General features: G+C 42.2%; 1 protein-coding gene and 1 long non-coding RNA gene across 2 annotated transcripts in view; one reads left to right on the top strand and one right to left on the bottom strand.

Annotated features, from left to right (window-relative positions):
• LOC140457857 (uncharacterized) overlaps positions 1-20,529 on the bottom strand; it is a 560,696-nt gene that overhangs the window by 3,057 nt on the left and 537,110 nt on the right. The gene's annotated exons all lie outside the window — the stretch shown is intronic.
• acoxl (acyl-CoA oxidase-like) overlaps positions 1-20,529 on the top strand; it is a 392,592-nt gene that overhangs the window by 319,925 nt on the left and 52,138 nt on the right. The window contains exon 17 of the mRNA XM_072551478.1: positions 12,427-12,497. Within this exon, the coding sequence (XP_072407579.1) occupies positions 12,427-12,497 (71 nt within the window). The remainder of the gene's footprint in view (positions 1-12,426; positions 12,498-20,529) is intronic.

Genomic DNA, 20,529 nt, shown 5'->3' with positions numbered 1-20,529 from the left:
ATTTACTATTTGGTGATTTTTGGCCTGCGTATTTCTTTCCATCTTTCAAAATGTGGCAACCTGCATGAGGTGGGTGTGGAGAGTAACCCTTTTCTGTAATTTGTTTACTTTACAAAAGCAAAATACAGTGTCTGCTGGAAATAAGAAATAAAAAGGAAAAGAACAGGAGAAACTTAGCAAGTCTGATAGTGTCTGTGGAAAGAGAAGCAGATTTAATGTTTTGAGTCGGATGTGATGCTTCTTTGTAACTGGAGAGAGAGGAAGCAAAGTTATGAACATTTATAGAGTAGGTAAATGTAGGGCAACAGGGTAAGTTAAACAAAAGGCAAAGGGAGTGGTAATTGTTTGAGATTCTGGATTAGTGGTGCTGGAAAAGCACAGCAGCTCAGGCAGCATCCGAGGAACAGATAAATCGATGTTTCGGGCAAAAGCCCTTCATCAGGAATACAGTTTTTACCGAATTGTTTGAGAACAAAGAGCCAGGTCCAGAGTAGTTGTTAAAACACATTTTCAGCTCTCATCTCCAGCATCTGCAGTCCTCACTTTCTACTAGAGTGTGTCCAGCAGAGATTCACACAGATGATCCCTGGAATGGGAGGCCTAACATACAATGAATGGCTGAGGATCCTGGGATTGTATTCATTAGAGTTTAGAAATGACAACCAACCAAATAAGTGGAGATTTCATCCAGTCTGCATTGCACCTCCGCTGTATAGAGGAGACTAGGTTGTGACAAGTGATTACAGTAGAGTAGATTGAAAGAAGTATAAGTAAATCACTGCTTCACCTGTAAGGTGTGTTTGGGGCCTTGGATAGCCAGAATGGAGGAGGTAAGTGTTACAACTTCCTATGATTGAATGGGAAGGTCTGTAGCAGAGGAATGAGGTGTTGGGGGCAATCAAGAAGTGGACCAGAGTGTCAGTACCTATGGAATACTAACAAAGGAAGGAAGTGGAAGATGTGTTTGGTGGTGTTATCATGCTGGATCTGGCAGAAGTGGAGAGGATAATCCTTTGAATGCAGACACTGTTGGGATGGGAAGTGAAAGTAAGGTGAATCCTATTACAGTTCTAAGAGGAAAAGGAAGAGGTGAGAGCAGAAGTGCAGGAAATTGGTTAGACACCATGAAGGGCCCTGATCACCACAGAAGAGTGGTAGTCTCATTTGAGAAAAAGGAAATCTTGTCAGAAGCATCTTTGTGGAAGGTAGCGTCATTGGAACAGATATGATGGAGATGGAGAATGGAATGGACTCTCAATGGGAAGCACAGTGTGATAAAGGGCATGTGGGATAGCTGTGGAAGTTGGGAGATTTGTAATGAATATCAGGAGAACAGCCGAAACTGGGAAATAGATACAGAGATGTCAAAGAAGGTAATGGAATAGTCAGGAGTAAATTAAGTAAAGATGAGAGAAGGATGGAAACTGGAAGCAAAATTGATGAATTCTGCCTGTTCCAGATGAGGACAGGAAGCAGAACTATACAGTCACTGATTTCCCAGAGAAAGAGTGTTGAAAGGGAATCCAAGTTGGACTGGAATACAGAATATTCCATAAGCCCCACAAAAAACAGTCATAGCTATGGCCCATATAAGTACCTATGGCCACATTTGTTTTGCATGAAATGAGACAAGTTTAAGGAGAAATTGTTTAGTGAGAGAACAAATTCAACCATTAAAGGTGGGTGGTGGTGGATGAGGACTGTTCGGGCCTTTTGTTCAAAGAGGAGGAGAATCCCCATGGCAGATGATGGGCATCCCTAGTGAAGAAAGGGCTATTAGGGCCAGAAAAGAAGAAATTATTGAAATGCCATAGGGCAATCATGAATATAGTAGATAGGAAGAGACTGTCGAGGGGAGAAAAGATGCGATCAAGTTATCAAGAAATAAACTCAGTGGGGCAGGCACATTGGGGCAGTTCTGTTTGCGAGTTTTGGGAGGAAGGTGGAAATGGGCTGTACGGGGTTGGGAAATTATGACGGCTGTTGATGGAAGATAGCCAAAGTGGATGGGGTTAGTGACAGACCTGGAAAGAATAGCTTAATGTTCATTGTTGGGGTCAATAATGGCTCAGGGGGAGGTTGAGAGAAGTATCCAAGAGTTCCAGCTGAGTGGAAAATTTTGCAAACCACAGGTTCAAAACCTCTTCTTCCCAAGCAACCTCAAAATTGGCACTTACTAGCATTAGCTTCGATTACACTGTTGAATGCTGCTATAGTTTAGGCATAATCCACAGCACCAGAGACCTGGGTTCAATTCCAGCCTTGGGTGACTGTGTTGAGTTTGCATACTCTCCCTGTGTCTGTGTGGGTTTCCTCCGGGTGCTCCAGTTTCCTCCCACAGTCCAAAGATACACAGGTTAGGTGAATTGGCCATGCTAAATTGCCAATAGTGTTCAGGGATATGTAGGTTAGGTGCATTAGTCAGGGGAAATGTAGAGTAATAAGGTAGGGGAATGGGTCTGGGTGGGATGCTCTTCGGAGGGTCAGTGTGGACTTGTTGGGCCAAATGGCCTGTTTCCACACTGTAGGGATTCTTTGATTCTATGAAATATATTTTGGATCCTTATATCTGACTAGGCTACTTGAAAGGCGCCCTATTAATGTCCCACAAGCTAACATTTATACCCCTAATTTGGGTGGAAGACAGTCAAGGAAAGAAGATTGTTTATTTCTGGATCTATTTTAGCAAATGTGGTCAGTTTATTTTATCCCTACATGCAATCTCCAATTTACGAAAATCTGATTTAGAAACACTTGTAATTGTGAGCAAGATCACATGCATGTTAATTTGAAGATCCAAAATGCAAACATTTGCTCATATTTACAAGCATATATTTTATATTGTACTGTATTGAGTTATGACTTGTATACAAATTGATTTACTAATGTACTCAAGGACAGAATCCATTCGTAAACCGGGGACTGCAAGTAAACAGTTTAACTGCATCATTCGTTTCTTAATTTGAAACAATATCTCTTCAGTCAGTATGCAAATATCTTTGTTTAAATTCCAAAACTTGGATTATGCTGTGCTACTTCAACTCATTAGCAAGCCATTTTTATGAAGTTACTTTTAATTCTAACAGTGGTTGAAAGCCTTCATTAACCCCACAAAGAAAGGAATTTCACACAAATGTGTTAAGTGTTTCCAGGCTCTTGTCACACAAAGTAACTTCAAACCCTAAGCGTAAATGAAAGCATTTAGTGTTGAGTATTTTCCTTTTTTTTTGACTTTTGTAATGATTATTGTAAAATCTCATCCAACTCTGTGTTTCTCTCTATATTAGATTATGTGGTTTTAACAAAAGGAATCTGAATGATTTTTAGGCAACTGAAATGATGAAAGGGGAAGTGTGGGTTTAATTCCTGGCTTGTGTTAAATTAGTTAATCTCAGCCAGAATGGCTCCATGGACATTTTATTTTGTGTACCAGATTAAGAAAAGAGAAATCTGTCGGGGTTCCCAATATGCAATATGCACATGATGAAACTGCATATGTATGTCAAGTGAAGATGAGACTCACCTCAAGTACAGTCTTGCTATCATGGAATAACCTGCCAGCATTAATGCTATTGATCCTTATCCATGAAAAATAGCCACCTTGGTAAGGTACTTGAAGGCAACCCTGCATTCTAGGAACCATATCTCAAGAAAATACCACAAAGCTCAAAATCAGAGAGTCAAGGGGAAAAAGCTTGTATAAGTAAACTTTACAATGACTACATTACAAAGTACGGTAATGCTTCTGCTATTGTCCTGATAACTTAATCTCTAATTTGAATCCTTGGCGAACAGAGCGTCTTACTAATGTCCATGTTATGTTCTAATATATTAACTTAAAACATTTTGTCTGTGCAGAGGTCAGTATGACCAGACTACCTCAGACGTTCCTGAATTTAGTTTCCACAAGCAACAAAGTTACTCCTTAGCTAGCGACCTTGTTCTTTTCTTCTTTTGTTATCTTGCCAGTTTCCGCTACTGCTACCACTCCTTTGTAGTTGCTGACCTGTTGACATATAGTTCCAGGGGATGTAGCCACCTCTCATGACTCAACCACCACTATTTATAAATTGATCTTGACTAACATTCTGTTTAATTACAGGAACATCATGTTGAAGTTTGATCCTGTTCTGATCCCCAATACTTCAGCAACAAATGCATACACCTGCACATATATGCACACAGCCTCTCCCACTCTTAGACAGGATTTGTTGAACAGCAGCTCCACGCTGTAAAGCTCATTCCAACTCTGTTTATTGCTACCGCTTTTCACATTAGCTGTTCCATGTACAGGGGTTTGGCAGGTGACTATAGTGAAATTCAGCTAAACGTAAGGGTTTCAAACAAAATGTTCCAAATGGACTTATATTGTTGGTTATAAAATGTAAGGATGGTTCCTTTTTAATAATGAGGTAATAACACTGTAGAGGAAATTACAAAACTGTAATGGAATGAGGTTCATAAGATGACTGGATGAATTTCTATTAACAAAGACAATGCAAATAGTTATAGAATCAGTCAGGAATTTGGTGACTAAAGAAAGAATTTATATATTGTCTTTGATCACTTCAAGATGTTCAAGAGCTCTTACAGTGAATGATGCATTGTGGGAAAGGCAGCTTTTGCATAGCATGACATTGATTGCCTCAACCTGTCTACCCGTCTCACTGACTCCACCCTCTCACCCTCACAATGCGCAGCCCTCCACTCCCTCCACTCCAATCCCAACATCACCATCAAACCGGTGGATGAAAGCGGCGCAGTAGTAGTATGCCGCACCAACCTCTACCTCACTGAAGCCAAATGCCAACTCACTGGCACCTCCTCCTACCGCCCATCGACGACAACCCCGCCTCACATCACCAAACCATCATCTCCCAAAATATCCACAATCTCATCACCTCAGGGGACCTCACATCCACAGCCTCCAACCCCACACCACCTAGTTCGACCTCTTACCCAAAATCCACAAACCTGACTGCCCCAGTCGACTTATTGTCTCTACCTGCTACTGCCCCACTGAACCCATCCAGTCCCGTCCTGTCCCCCTTGGTCCAGGAACTCTCCACATATGTCAGGGACACCACCCACACCCTCCAACTCCTCCATGGCTTTTGTTTCCTAGGCCCCTAACACCTCATCTTCACCATGGACATCCAGTCCCTATACACGTCCATCCCCTACAGTGAAGGCCTACAAGCCCTCCTTTTCTTCCTGTCCTGCTGACCTCACCTGTCCCCCTCCACTGACGCACTCATTTGATTGGCGGAACTGGTCCTCACCCTCAAATTCTTCATTGATTCCCACTTCCATAAGACCAGAGGGGTAGCCATGGGCACTTACATGGGCCCTAGCTATGCCTGCCCATGAAGGGTATGTGGTACAGTCTATCTTCTGTACTTACACTGGTAACATCCCCCACCTTTTCCTCCGTTACATCGACGACTGTATTGGCGCTGCCTTGTGCTCCCACGAGGAGGTTGAACAGTTCATCAACTTCACTAACAACTTCCACCCTGACCTTAAGTTCACCATCTCAGACATTTCCCTCCCCTTCCTGGACCCTCTCCATCTCCATTTCCAGCGATCGACTCAATACGGACATGTACTTCATACCCATCAAACTCCCACAGCTACCTTGACTGCACCTCCTCCCACACCCTCTCCCTTATTCCCAATTCCTCTGCCTCTGGCATATCTACTCCCACATAGAGAAAATCCACTCCAGAAAATCCCAGATGTCCTCCTATTTCAGGGATCACAATTTCCCTCCCAAGTGGTCAACATTATCCTCCAGTGCATCTCTTTCACTTCCCGCATCTCTGTCCTTGAACCCCACCCCTCCAACTGCAACAAGGATAGAACCCCCCGGTCCTCCCATTAATGGTCTTCCACTCCACTAATCTCCAGATGCAGGGCATTAACCTCCACCATTTCTGCCACCTTCAGTCAGATCCCACCACCAGAGGTATATTTCCCTCCCCACCCCTATCTACATTCTGCAGAGACCATTCCCTCCGCAACTCCCTCGTTAAGCCCACCCTCCACACCCAACACATTCCCTTGCTGCCGCATGTAAAAACTGCACCCACCTCCCCCCTCACTTTCGTCAAAGGCCCCAAAGGATCCATCCACGTCCAGCAGAGATTTTCCTGCACATCCAACCAACGCATCTACTGTGTCTATTGCTCTCGATGTGGTCTCCTCTACATCGGAGAGATAGGATGCCAACACACTGAGCATTTCAAGGAACGTCTCGGGGACACATGCACAAAAAATCAACATGTCCTGTGGCCAGCCACTGCAAGTCCCCCTCCCACTTCTCCAAGGACATTCAAGCCCTGGGCCTCCCCCACCGCCAATTCCAAGCCACCTGACAACTGGAGGAAGAATGCCTCATCGTCTGCCTTCAACCACACAGCATCAACATCGACTTCACTAGTTTCCAAATCCTCGTTCCCCCACCTCATCCCAGATCCAACCCTCCAACTCGGCACTTCCCTCTTGTCCTGTCCTACCTCTTCATCTTCCTTCCCACCTGTCTACTCCAACCTCCACATCAACCTATCACAATTACCCCCCCCCCCCACCACTTGCATCCACCTATCACCTTCCCCTCAGCCCCACCCCCACCCACTATGTATTTCTCATCCCCCTTCCACTCCACAATCCTGATGAAGGGCTTATGCCTGAAACATCGACTCTCCTGTTCCTCGGATGCTGCTTGACCTGCTGTGTTTTTCCAGCAGTACCATTTTCAACTCTCAGTTTTTACACAATACCAAGTGAAATGGTCAGATTCCCCTGTTTTTGTGATGTTGATTGACAAAATATAGCCAGAATGCTGTTCTTCAAATAATGTAGTAGAGTATTTTACAGTCACTTGATGATGTCTTTGACAGTACAGCATACCTTCAGCACGACACAGAAGTTAAGGCCTAGCATTTGTAAATAAGACTTTAAAAGGAAAGTGGATGGGCATATGAGTAGCAAGAAGGATTAGAGTGATATGGGCCAAGTGCTGGCAAATGGGACTAGATTAATCTTGGATATCTGGTTGGCATGGACGAGTTGGACCGAAGGGTCTGTTTCCATGCTGTACATGTCTATGACTCGCCGGACTAGGACCCACAACTTTTTGGTTCAGAGGACTTAGGAAGAGTAGGACGGATGGGCCATTACTCTAAACATCTACTTTATCATTTTCTATTAAGTCAAGGCTAGAGTTTTAACACTAGTTAGTCAGCATGGCACAAGTCAGTCAGTGGATAGTTTTGTGGAGCTTTTAGCAAATTTTGATCCAGTAAATTTGCACTTCAGTTACATTGATTCTAGGACCAGAGAAAAGTGGAATAAAAATGATATTTTGGGGATGCTATGATTTCCAGACCTTTGCATCTCAATTAATCCCTTTGATCCCAAATCATGCAATAGAGTACTAGCAATTTCTTGCCATACCATATTGGATTGGAATGGATGATTCCTAACCTTTTGTGGCATGTTTAGTTTGTAAGTATTGGATAAGTGCAGTATCTTTGTGCATTTCAACAATAACCCTCAGGTTAAGTGGGAATTCCTCAGGATGGTGTCCTTGGCCCAACCAATCTTTGTCAATGCTTCATCAATGACCTTCCTTCCATCATGAGTTCAGAAGTAAGGACATTCACTGATGATTGCAGTGTTCAAGTCAATCTGTCACTCCTAAGCCACTGAGGCATTTTGTGTCCATGTGCAGCAAGAACTGAACACCATTCAGGTTTCACTGACAAGTGGCAACCTATCTACCACACTTAGGCCAGGCAGTAAGCATTTCCAGCAAGAGCAAATTGAAACATCTTACCTTGATGTTCAATGGTATTACCAAGACTGAATCTTAAAATATCAACATCTTTGGGAAGGGTTAGCCTTCCCAGAAACTGAACTGGACCAACCACACTGTGGCTACAAGAGAAGGTCAGAGAATTCTGAGACAAGTAACTCGTCTCCTGACTCCCTAAAGCCTGTCTACCATCTTCAAGGCACAATTGTGATAGAATATTCTCCACATGCCTGAATGAGTGTGGCACCAACAACACTCACGAGAATCAATACCTTCCAGTAGTTTGATCACTTTTCTGTTCTGTATCTTAAACTTTCATTCTTTCCACCACCAATACACTATGCCATAGAGAGCTCTTGTACAGAGCAAGGCCGATCAGCAGATCAAGTCTGCACTAACCAAAAACCCTCAGATACTGCCTGACCTGCTGTGCTTTTCTAGCATCACTCTAATCTAGACTCTGGTTTCCAGCATCTGCAGTCCTTGTTTTTACCGAATCAGAAACAACCACCAAACTATTCTAATCACATTTTCTAGCACTTGGCCTTGTATGCCTTGGCAAGAAAGTATACATCTAAATACTTCTTCAATTACGGTTTCTGCCTCTACTACCCTCACAGGCAGTGAGTTCCAGATTCACAACATCCTCTGGGTGAAAAATATTTTCTTCATATTCCTTCTAAGTCTCCTGCCTCTTACCTTAATTCTGTGGCCCCTGGCCATTGATCCCTCTACCAAGAGGAATCTTTCTTCCAGTCTACCCTGTCTATGCCCCTCATAATTCATAACTAACACTCTCCAACCAAGGCAACATCCTGGGTATTCTCCCATGAACCCTCTCCAATACAATCACATCCCTCCTATCATATGGATTTCAGAACTGCACACAATGGTCTAGTTATGGCCTAACCAACATTTTTATACGATTTTAACATAACCTCCCTATTCTTAAACTCCATGGCTTGGCTAATAAAGGCAAGTGTCTCACATGCCTACTCAACTGCTTAGAGTCATAGAGATGTACAGCATGGAAACAGACCCTTCGGTCCAACCGTCCATGTCAACCAGATATCCCAACCTAATCTAGTCCCACCTGCCAGCACCCAGCCCATAGCTCTCCAAACCCTTCCTAATCATATACCCATCCAAGTCCCTCTTAAATGTTGCAATTGTACCAGCCTACACCACTTCCTCTGGCAGCTCATTCCATAAACATATCACCCTCTGCATGAAAACGTTGCCCCGTAGGTCTCTTTTATATCTTTCTCCTCTCACCCTAAACCTATGCCCTCTAGTTCTGGACTCCCCGACCCCAGGGAAAAGACTTTGCCTATTTATCCTATCCATGCCGCTCATAATTTTGTAAACCTCTATAAGGTCACTCCTCAGCCTCCAACGCTCCAGGGAAAACAGCCCCAGCCTGTTCAGCCTCTCCCTACAGTTCAAATCCTCCAACCCTTGTAAATCTTTTCTGAACACTTTCAAGTTTCACAACATCTTTCTGATAGGAAGGAGACCAGAACTGCATGCAATATTCCAACAGTGGCCTAACCAATGTCCTGTACAGCCACAGCATGACCTCCCAATTCCTGTACTCAATACTCTGACCAATAAAGGAAAGCATACCAAACGCCTCCTTCACTATCCTATCTACCTGCGACTCCACTTTCAAGGAGCTATGAACCTGCACTCCAAGGTCTCTTTGTTCAGCAACACTCCCTAGGACCTTACCATTAAGTGTATAAGTCCTGCTAAGATTTGCTTTCCCAAAATGCAGTACCTCACATTTATCTGAATTAAACTCCATCTGCCACTTCTCAGCCCATTGGCCCATCTGGTCCAGATCCTGTTGTAATCTGAAATAACCTTCTTCGCTGTCCACTACACCACCAATTTTGGTGTCATTGCAAATTTACTAACTGTACCTCTTATACTCGCATCCAAATCATTTATGTAAATGACAAAAGGTATTAATCCACTTGTTGAGATACCTTAAGGGTGGACGAGTACACCTAGGTCCCTGTGATCCTTGGTACTTCCGAGGCTCTCACCATTCATCATCTACTATAAAAGGGGTCACAACAGCAATCCAGCATGGCTCTTTTGACAGGACTGTCCAAACATGTGAGAGCTTGCGTCACTGCCACTTGCAATTCCCTCCAAGCTGCATGCCACCCTGAGTTAAATTTATGTTGAAGCTGGGTCAAAATCTTTGAACTCCCCAACAGCACTGTCAAAGTATCCATGCCAGATGGGACTGCAGCAGTTCAAAACCTACCCAGCAATGCACACATTCCAAAAAGCGAAAAGAAATAGACAATATTTTCCAGCTTCTGGAGTGCATCTTGACGAAGAAGTTCACAGTTATTTAATTACGCAAGTGTGGATCTTTAGGTTGAAGACAGCTTTTTAAGTGAAACACCATCTTAGCCTCTCTGCTATTTCTAATGCACAGTTCAGCCAAGTTAGACATGTAAAATGAGCAGATTGGCACCTCTATTCAAATAGCGGGATGAGAAGTGTCAGATGAGTTTGTTTAATATTCGCGCGCTCATATTGCATTGGGTGGCTTCAAGAGCTTCCTGCGGTACAACAAGCGGAGAAAAATGCAACTGAAAATGCAATCATCATTTATCAGTTTTATCAGTTCCTCATTGTTCTGAATTTACTTTAGTAAAAACCTTTAGCTGATGTTGTAGATTTAATTTGAAGTTTGACATGGCAAATACCATGTAGGATGTGCCATGAAACAATGATAATTCATTTTTAACTAACTTAAATATTAGCAAAAGAATATTCTCAGCCGAATTTTATTTACATTTTCAATCTCAGGGTAATTTCTCTTTAGAATGCAATTCGGCCCTAATTGTATTTACACCAAGTGCAGCACATGAGGGGGCACACAACCATTGGTGGGAATTTGTAATGTGCGGCGCAGTCCACAGATTAATGCATTGCACAGGAGCTAACAATACTCCTGAGAAGAATGTTATTACAACTCAGAGACAACTGTGAAATTATTCTAATTGGAGGTATAAACCAACCCAGTAATTAGAGAGACTCAAAACCAACTTTTTTAAAAGATAAGAGCAGCTTCTGTACAGTTGCTAACTAAAATTTAAATGATGTGGGTCAGACAGTTTTATGTCTGTCACAATGTTCTGTAGGTAGCAGATAACCTTTTCTCTCCTTTCAGCCACCCACACAAGTAGAAAAAATAAGCTTCAAAAAAAGTAATGAGCATTTGCATGCAGCAGTAGTTCTGCTTTTCTTTTCAGTGTAATATAAACACAATGCTTATGTAAAATAAAATGTCATATTATATTCAAAGTTTCTGTTGACCTGAAGTGTCTTGAGTAATGATAATAGACTTCTCCTTGCAATCAATAAGTTGGAGCTAAATAGGGCAATGCAATGCTTTAAAGAGTTGATGCAAGTCTTCAGACCCTACTAATATCTACTGGATATAACTTTACAAAAGCTTACCAACCTGTTTTTGATTGCAGCTTGTTTTTTTTATTATTTTGCACTGGATGACATCATTTGTCAAGAATATAGTCAAAGTCCCCCTTGCCAATCATTTTAGCGGAAAGTTCAAAACAGAACATCTCATTTTGGCCTGAATCTGACTTGTCCTTTAACAATATGTACTGGAGGAATTTCCTACATGTTTACACCCTAAAGGGTTCAAGCAATAATAAAAGAAGCTGCATTTATTTCCTGACCTCAGGACATGCCAAATTGCTTGACAGCCAATGAAGTATTTTGACATTGTAGTCATTGTTGTCGTGTAGGGAAGCACAGCACCCAATTTGTGCTCAGCAAGTTCCACTAGAGAGAAATGGACAAAAAAAGCAACTGGTCATTGTAGTAATTTTGTATAAGAGATAAAAGTTAGTCAGGAGGGTTCCTTTTTGAATAGTGTTGTGGAATCCTTCATGCCCTTCTGAGAGGATTTTTTAAAATTAGATTCCCGACAATGTGGAAACAGGCCCAACCAGTCCAAACCAACCCTCTGAAGAGTAACCCACCCATCTCCCTTTGACTAAAGCACCTAACACCATGGGCAGCTTAGCTTGGTCAATTCACCTGACCTGCACATCTTTGGATTGTGAGAGGAAACCCATGCAGACACAGGGAGAACCTGCAAACTCCATACAGTCGCCCAAGGCTGGAATTGAACCTGGGATCCTGTTGCTGTGAGGCAGCAGTGCTAACCACTGAGCCACGGTGTCACACATGTGACCACTTCAGTGTAGCACTGAAGGAATGTTGTATTGCTGGAGATGCAGTCTTTCAGATGAGATTTTAAACTGAGGTTTCACTTGTGTCTCAACAACAAACGCAGAGAAAGCATTCTAGCAAGGAGGCTGAGAAAACACAGTAGACAAAAGGCTTAAAGAGCCATGTTGGAAAAATTTGGAATTAAACCTTGATTGAACGGATGGATTTTGAGATGACTTATAGTTGTGTGAGAAATAAAATACTTGTATTTTTTGCTCTGAAAATGGCCGAGTGTAGATGTCAAGCACTTAAAATCTCATCTAAAAGTGAAGAAAAAGATCCACAAGACATAAAGCTCTTTCATCTCTTTTGCTTGTTTGCAGTGACCTTAGAACAGTTCTGGAAAGCAGTGGAACAGTGCCCAGTCCCAGAAGACCAAGCTTTGCTGAAGAAGGTGAGGTTACAAACTGAAACTCCCCCTCCAGAGAGAAACAATTAGTACATTCAGCATCAGAGCCACATTGTTCTTATCACCAAGGTCCGTTTATCATCTTTTCAGCTGTTAATAACTGAGCAGGGAGGGACACAAATATCATCACTGAGTAGGTGGGCTGCAGTATCTCAAACGTATTTGCTGCCACTTGGTTAAGTGCTGGAGCTTGTTTGCAAGGCTGACAGGAAAGTGGGTGTTGAGTGTTAGCTGGAATTTATTTCAGTTCTAAATAGAATTCAATTATCTCAACTCAACCCTATCTATCAACAGTACTCTCTTTAACCAACTTATCTGGACTAGTTTGCTAAACTGACTGAGAATATGCCTAATTACTGAGCAAACTTGGCTTATCTGCTTTTAAAATAGGAAAAGTTAAAGCTGCACTCGCTTTATTCCTTGGCTCAGCCACAAAATTGACTGCAAAACTTATTCAACAATGAAAAAATGTGCTTTTTACCCTCATTTCTTTTCCTCTCCCTCCCACTCTCCCAAAGGCCACTATCTCACACAAGTGGCCATTATTCATGGGCAAATCTCGACAGCTGACACCAGCAAGACATACCCAGTCCTCTGCTGATGTGAACACTGCAAAATAATAACCGTAAGCATGCAGGGAGCCAGGCTGATTGCCTTTCCCTAACCTGGAGACCCCAAAACAACCTGTTGCATTCACACCTGTAGTGTACCTCCAATGGGGTCTCACGAATCCATACTGCTCACAAGAAAAGCATGAGTGAGGAAGCCTGTGTCTTTTCTTTATTCGTTGACTGGATGCGTGCTTAGCTAGCTTCCTGGAGAAGATGCTGGTGAGCTGCCTGTTGAATCGCTGCAACCCTTGGCGGTGAGGAGTATCCATGCTGCTGTATGATCCAGGATGTTGACCCGATGACACTGAAGAAGTGACAGTGTATTTCCACGTCTGGGTAGTGTGTGGCTTGGAGAGGGATTGGCAGCTGGTGATGTTCCTACACATCTATTGTCCTTGTCCTTTGAGGTGGTGGAGGTCACGTGTTGGGACAATGCTATCAAAGATGCCTTGTTGGGTTGTTAAAGTATTCTATAAAGATTCTTCCAGGGTTTTTGCCTACCCGTAAATCTACTGTATCGAGTAACTACTTCTGTTTTGTAAAGAATGTCTTGATATAAGTTGCGAGTTTGACTTACACCAGTTTGAATTTGTGACCCTTGTTTTTCTGTTATAGTTCAATCTGAAACAAGGTCTGGATTTAATTTTTTCAAAATTTTTCTGTGTTGTTAATTATCTAATGCACCCCCTTAAGTTCACTCACAGTTACCTCTTTTTGAGGCTAAAATTACCGAGTTTTTCCAGCCTTGGTTGAAATTTTTGTGTATGAAACCTAACAATACCTTGATGCTTCTGTCAGTCATGTCAGCTTTTGACATCTTTAGTGGAGTAATTATGGCACCCATAACAACTCAACAGCACCTTCCAAACCCACGACTTGTACCACTTAGAAGGATAAGGGCAGCAAATGCAGTTAACACCACCACCTGTAAGTTCCCTTCCAAGCCCACGTACCGTCGTGATTTGGAAATATATTGCCACCCCTTCACTATGGCTCGATCATAATCCTGGATTTCCCTTCTTCATAGCACTGTGTGTATACATAACCATGATGGACTGCAGTGGTTCAAGTCAGCAGCTCACTACCAGTGCAATTAAAAGGGCAATTAGAGATGGACAATAAATGTGACCTGGTGGGAGCACCACACCCTGTGAACGAATAAATAAAACTTTCTTCCACCCCGCGGTGATTCTCACTCAGATTTCATCTGCCCCCATTGTTTCCCTTATATATTTTGTTTAGTTTTGGTTTGTAATTCCTGGCTTGCCTCCTTAGACTAAACTGCCCCTGACAGTTTTGTATTACCTGAGATTTTGGCCAGATTGCAGTGAGCTGCTGTAACATTGTGTAAACCCTTTGAGCTGTTGGAGTTACCCAAAAATCATTTTTACTGTGGTGCTAAATTATTATTAGTTCTACTGTCTCATGAGAGGAAAAACGTGCTTAAAATTGATTGCAATTCAGGGCAGGGATAGCCTTGAGGGATTAACCTTGTCAAAGGAAAGTGGTTTAACGGCAATGAATTATATTTGTTCAGTGTCTTTAATGTAATGAAATATCCAAGGTGCTTCATAGGAGAATTGTTAAACAAAGTGTTGTACTAAGCCACAAAAGGAGATATTTGGTCAGACCAAATGCTTCCTCAAAGAGGTGTGTTTTGAGAAGAATCTGAAATGAGTAAAGTGAGGTAGAGAGATTGCTGGGTATGAGGTGAAAATTCCAGTGATTGGAGGCCTTGGCACTTGAATACACTGCCAGCAATGTTGGAAAATTTAAATTTGGAATGCACAACAGATCAGGATTCGAGCAACATAGATATTTCAGAGAATTGCTGAGTTGGAGGAGATTGCAGAATTGGAGAGGGGCATTGGGCCAGATTTTAAAAACAGGGAATGTGGATTTTACATCAAAAGATTGCTTGACTGGGAGCCAGTGTAGGTCATTGAGCACAGGGATGGTTGGGGAAATGGATTTTCTGCAGGTTAAGACATGGCAGTTGAGTTTCGTATGACCTTCAGTTACCAGCGGGTTGGAAGAAGGAGATCATTGAGGACTGTGTTACAATTGTCAAGTCTAGTGGTAATAAAGGCATGAATGGAGGAGTCAGCAGCAGATGGAAAGGTGCAAAGTCACGTGATGTTAAGGAGATGAAGGCAATTTTTTGACATTGTACAAACATGATATTGCAAGGTCATCTCAGGATCAAATGTCACACCCACACTGTGATTAGACTGGTTTAATCTCAGATGTTTGTGAGAATATGGAGATAGGGAGAGAATGGATCTTAAAACATCTCATTACAGCCAATTTGATCTCCATTTCACTTATTAAGGTTTGACTTACAGACCGGATCACTGAAAGTATGCCTGGACTGTGTTCCTGAAGATTGGGGTGGCACGGTGGCTCAGTGGTTAGCACTGCTGCCTCATGGATCCCAGGTTCAATTCCAGCCTCGGGCGACTGTCTGTGTGCAATGGTTGCACATTCTCCCCATGTCTGCCTGGGTTTCCTCTGGGTGCTCCGGTTTCCTCCCGCAGTCCAAACATGTGCAGGTCCGGTGAATTGGCCATGCTAAATTGCCCCATAGTGTTAGGTGCGTTAGTCAGAGGGAAATGGGCCTGGGTGGGTTACTCTTCAGAGGGTCGATGTGGATTGGTTGGGCTGAAGCCTGTTTCCACACTGTAGGGAATCTAATCTAATAAATCTCCAGAAATTAGGCTTTTTCTTCATATCATCTGAGAGCTGCAAGTATCACACAGAGGTCTGATACAGCTCTGGGAATTATTCCAACACTAAGGCCTCCAGCAGAGTAGATGGTGGGAGGTTTGGAGTGAAGGGAGAGTGGAGTTAAAAAATTCAGACTGCCAGGAACTTGGGATTATTTCTGTGGATCCAAGAGGACAGCAATGCTGCTCCCCCTTCTCTAAGTTTCAAAAAAAAGCAAATAAAAATTGACCTGTTCTTCGTCAGTCCCATTACAGGATCCACTGGATAAACTTATGTAGACCTGGCAAAACGGATAAGAAATTATGCCCAGATTTTCCAAAATTTCAGAGTCCTAAATAAATTGTTAGCCTTCAATGTACTATTATCAAATAGCCTGAGACCTCAGAAGCGGTTTACTGCTAAACTGGCAGATAAAACTGCTTTCAGCAGAGCGTACACCTGGAAATTGGTCTATCGGTATCTATATTTGTCCAGAAATCACCCCACCAATCTCCCGCCCCCACTTTCCTGAATGTCTTTACAAGATCATGTCAGTGACTGTGATACACCAGTCACATCATTAACCACCTGCAGAAATAATGAAACTTAAAAACATCCCAACTTCTCTATTTAGATAAACTGTACATCCAGGTATTTTCTGTTTATCTTACATTTGCTCTGTTGTCCTTCGCAACGTCAAACCTTCAATGTAAAGCCAGAATCACTCCAAAATCTGATTTGAGCTCTGGAATGCAGACACTTATATTTGAGCTGTCTCAGGAACTGAGCTCCACGTCATTGTTCACTCCTCTGAAGCGAATGAGAAAGTCAGCCTTTTCATTTAACACCGGTAAGACTGAATTTCCTTTCTAACCAGCTGCCATGGCACAACATCGCCTTCCAGCGATTCATACCAATGTCACAGCCTGAAAAATATGAACCATTTTCCATGTCTGTAGAATCTTCTGTTTCCTAGACGACAAAGTTAATTAATGTGCCAATTGACTGGGAAAAGGGTTTTTTTAGGACCTGAATCCCCAACCTAAGACTAGGATCATGGTTTACTGATCAGGGTGATACCTGCACTTATTTATGCTTCAGAGACTTAGGCAACCTACAGCAAGCACCCCAGAACACTGGAGAAGTGCTACCTTTGCAAAGCCGCTGCAAATTTGCTGACAAGAATGACTGTTCAACAGCATATCTGCTCTAAAGCCAATTTGTCTAATATCGAGGCACTGATTACTCAAAACTACTTCCAAAGGTTATGGTAGGGGGGAGGGTGTAATTCAATTGCCTGACATTAGGCTCCCAAAGCAGCTAATCCGCTTACAGTTTAGTTACAACAGAAAACTCCCCAAAGAACAGCAGAAACACTTTGGTATCTTCTCAAGTAACTCATAGGAAACCCTGGCTTGTGACTGACCAAATGGAGAAAGCTCATTTGGGAAGACACCAAAGACATTGTTGTTGGGAACATGCAAAGTCAAGGTGTCAGGGGGAGTATGCAAACCTCCAAATAACCCATCAGATTAACCTACCTGACCCTCAAAATACCACATGCTTCATCTGTGGCAACGCCTGCAGATTATGCACTAGATTTAGCAACCATTTAAGAACCATGAAACCAGAGTGGGATCACATCATCCTCAGTCCCGAGGCACTGCCTAAGAAGGAAAGATTTATTTTGCTCATGTAACTTTAAAGGATGTATGACCACATATAATAGGTAATATTTTGAACTTGCTGAAGATAAGAATTTTAAGAGGTTGTCAAGACTTTGTCAAGTAGCTCCCCTCCCATGTCGCCATCTCCCTGTTGCTCCCTTTCTAATGCCTCTGAAATAATTGACCCCTTTGTTAGGAACAGTGCTGTCCAGCAACTTTTTAAATGGTTGTCGTTCATTATGTTAAACTGTTACAGAGATGGACAGGAGCTTACGGAGCCAGCATAGCTTAACACAACTCTGGTGTCACTTGTTATCCAGACTTTCAACAGGACTCACCTAATTGCAATCGGGCATACTGGATATTTATACTCATTTGCATCAAGAAAGTGGACAAATAGGCCACTGCAAAATTGGCACATTTATTCTGGCTGAGATTCGCCTGGCGTAGACCATGGCCTGAAGTCTCCTGTTCCTTACTGAATACTACACCACAAGATACATTTACCCTTCAGAGATTTTTGGGTCAGTTCCTTTGCTTACATTAGCCATGATGAGGAGATGCTGGCGTTGCGCAGGGATGGACAAAGTTAAAAATCACACAACACCAGGCTATAGTCCAACAGGTTTATTTGGAAGCACTAGCTTTCAGAGCACTGCTCCTTCAGGAGCTACCTGATGAAGGAGCAGCGCTCTGAAAGCTAGTGCTTCCAAATAAACCTGTTGGACTCGAACCGGGAGTTGTGTGATTTTTTTTTACCTTTGCTTATGTTGGAAGACTTGCTATCACTGAATTTTGCTGTCACTGAATTCCAACCAATTGTCTCACAAAAGCAAATGGCGTGGGGGTGGCAATTGTTTCAACAGTTTTAAAACGATTTGTCCAACCTCCTTGCAGAAACCAGTTTAAAGTCAAAGAAGTATGTGGCGAAGTTGGTTGATTGCAATCAGTACGTGTTGCTGATTGCTGTGACTGCCCACTGATTGTGGGAACAGAGAAGAAAAAAAAGGTCAAATTAGCATTTGTTGAACAACATCCACCCATGTTTTGTGCTAGCATTTCATCTGGTTGTATTTTCCCTCTGTGCAAAAATCTTTATATAATATCATTATTTGTACATCCAATCAACTTTTGCCCCATCCATACCTGCTTATCATTTACTTCAAAGTATGTTAAATGCACAGAATTTTACTGATTTGATATCCAGAAAGAAAGCTACAAAGGAATATCTTACAGAAATACCACTTCCATGGAATGAACCCATTCAATTCACTGTGTCCAATACGTCTTATTTTAAAAAGCTTAACTAATTTCACCTTCCTTCTACTGATCTTCACTGACTACAGAGTAGTGCAATTGCCAGGAGAATGATATTAACTTTTCCCTGGGGTGGGGGAGTCCAGAACTAGAGGGCATAGGTTGAGGGTGAGATGGGAAAGATATAAAAGGAACCTAAGGGGCAACTTTTTCGCATAGAGGGTGGTCGTGTATGGAATGAGCTGCCAGAGAAAATGGTGGAAACTTGTACAATTACAACATTTAAAAGGCATTTGGGTGAGTACATGAATAGGGAAGGTTTATAGGTATATAGGCCAAATGGGACTAGATTGGGATATTTGGTTGGCATGGATAATTTGGACTGAAGTGTCTGTTTCCATGTTGTATGATTCACCGACTCCATGACAGTATAACTGTACGACAGGCTTGCATTTAAGCTACCTGTACCAAATGTGAAGTAATTCCTCCAGTTGAGTTTAGGTCAAGTAATCCCAGGATCCTCAGCTTGATAGTTGGCATGTTGGTGCGCTGTGTCATAAACATATTTGATTAGTCGCTAACGATAATTGTCATTGGGCATTTGCCTTCCTCTTTGACAAACTCATTGGCTTCAACATCCTCACATATTGCTTCTGGACACATAAAACTGCTCATCTGGTTCCATTGCTACTTGTTGTAAGTCTGTGCAGCTATCTCTAGTATTTTGCAGGTTTCCACCTTCCTAAAGCTGTCATGTTGACTCCTAGAAATGAAACACTTCAGCCCTCAACTCTATCTCTCTTCACAAGTGCCACCTCAGACTTAGTACAGACGTGTTGAGCTTTACTGGCAGTCAGAGTTAGGATGTCTTAATTTCTTTGTAAAAATTTTTTATACTTATTGGTCGTATTTAATATTATAATGAAATCTACTATTTCAAATCTAAATTTCACAGTCTTAAATAGGCTTTTACAAGGTCTCCCCTGGAAGAGCAGTTGGAGTTAGCTAATTAAAGGAAACCGCTGTAGCCAATTTTGCTATATTGGCGGTCAGATAGCACTTTAGTTTTAAAAACACATAAAACTTGGCCTCTCAGAGTAACAAAGCTCAGAGTGTGAATTTGAACTGAGTTTGTTAAATTCATTCATGGGACTAGTGTGTCACTGGCTAGGCCAACAAATATATTGAAAAGGAAAATAAAAATAATTAAGAATGGTGATGTAGTACAGCTGTAGCATGTGGGAGCTCCAGAATGCTAGTGTTATCCAAACAAACAGGTGTTTGTGGTTAGAGGATCTTCAGATTAGAGTTTAAGAGTTAGAATTTCCTCCTTAACAACATTCTAGGTCTACCTAAAATCGCATGTTCTAGCAGGGGATCAAGATGGCAGCTCACTACAACCTTCTCAAGGACAACTAGCGACTGTCAATTAATACTGACACAGCCAGTGACACCACATCTGACATGTGAATTAAAATAAATACCAAGCTACAGACATGATTTGGAGATGCCAGTGTTGGACTGGGGTGTACAAAGTTAAAAATCACACAACACCAGGTTATTGTCCAACAGGTTTAATTGGAAACACACTAGCTTTTGGAGTGACGCTCCTTCATCAGGTAATAGTGGGAACAAGCTACAGACAGTGTGACTCAATGGGGGGAGCCACTAGCATTAAATTTGTATTGTAAAATTATCAAAAAATCGACTGGAAAATTCAAATTGACAAAAGGAGCCGAGAAGAAAAGTTCATAGAATGTTTTCAGGATAATTTCT

The sequence above is a fragment of the Chiloscyllium punctatum genome, chromosome 3, assembly GCF_047496795.1.
Source record: "Chiloscyllium punctatum isolate Juve2018m chromosome 3, sChiPun1.3, whole genome shotgun sequence".
NCBI lineage: Eukaryota > Metazoa > Chordata > Chondrichthyes > Orectolobiformes > Hemiscylliidae > Chiloscyllium > Chiloscyllium punctatum.
Note: the sequence above shows the minus strand (reverse complement) of the source record. Positions and strands in the feature narration are given on the sequence as shown.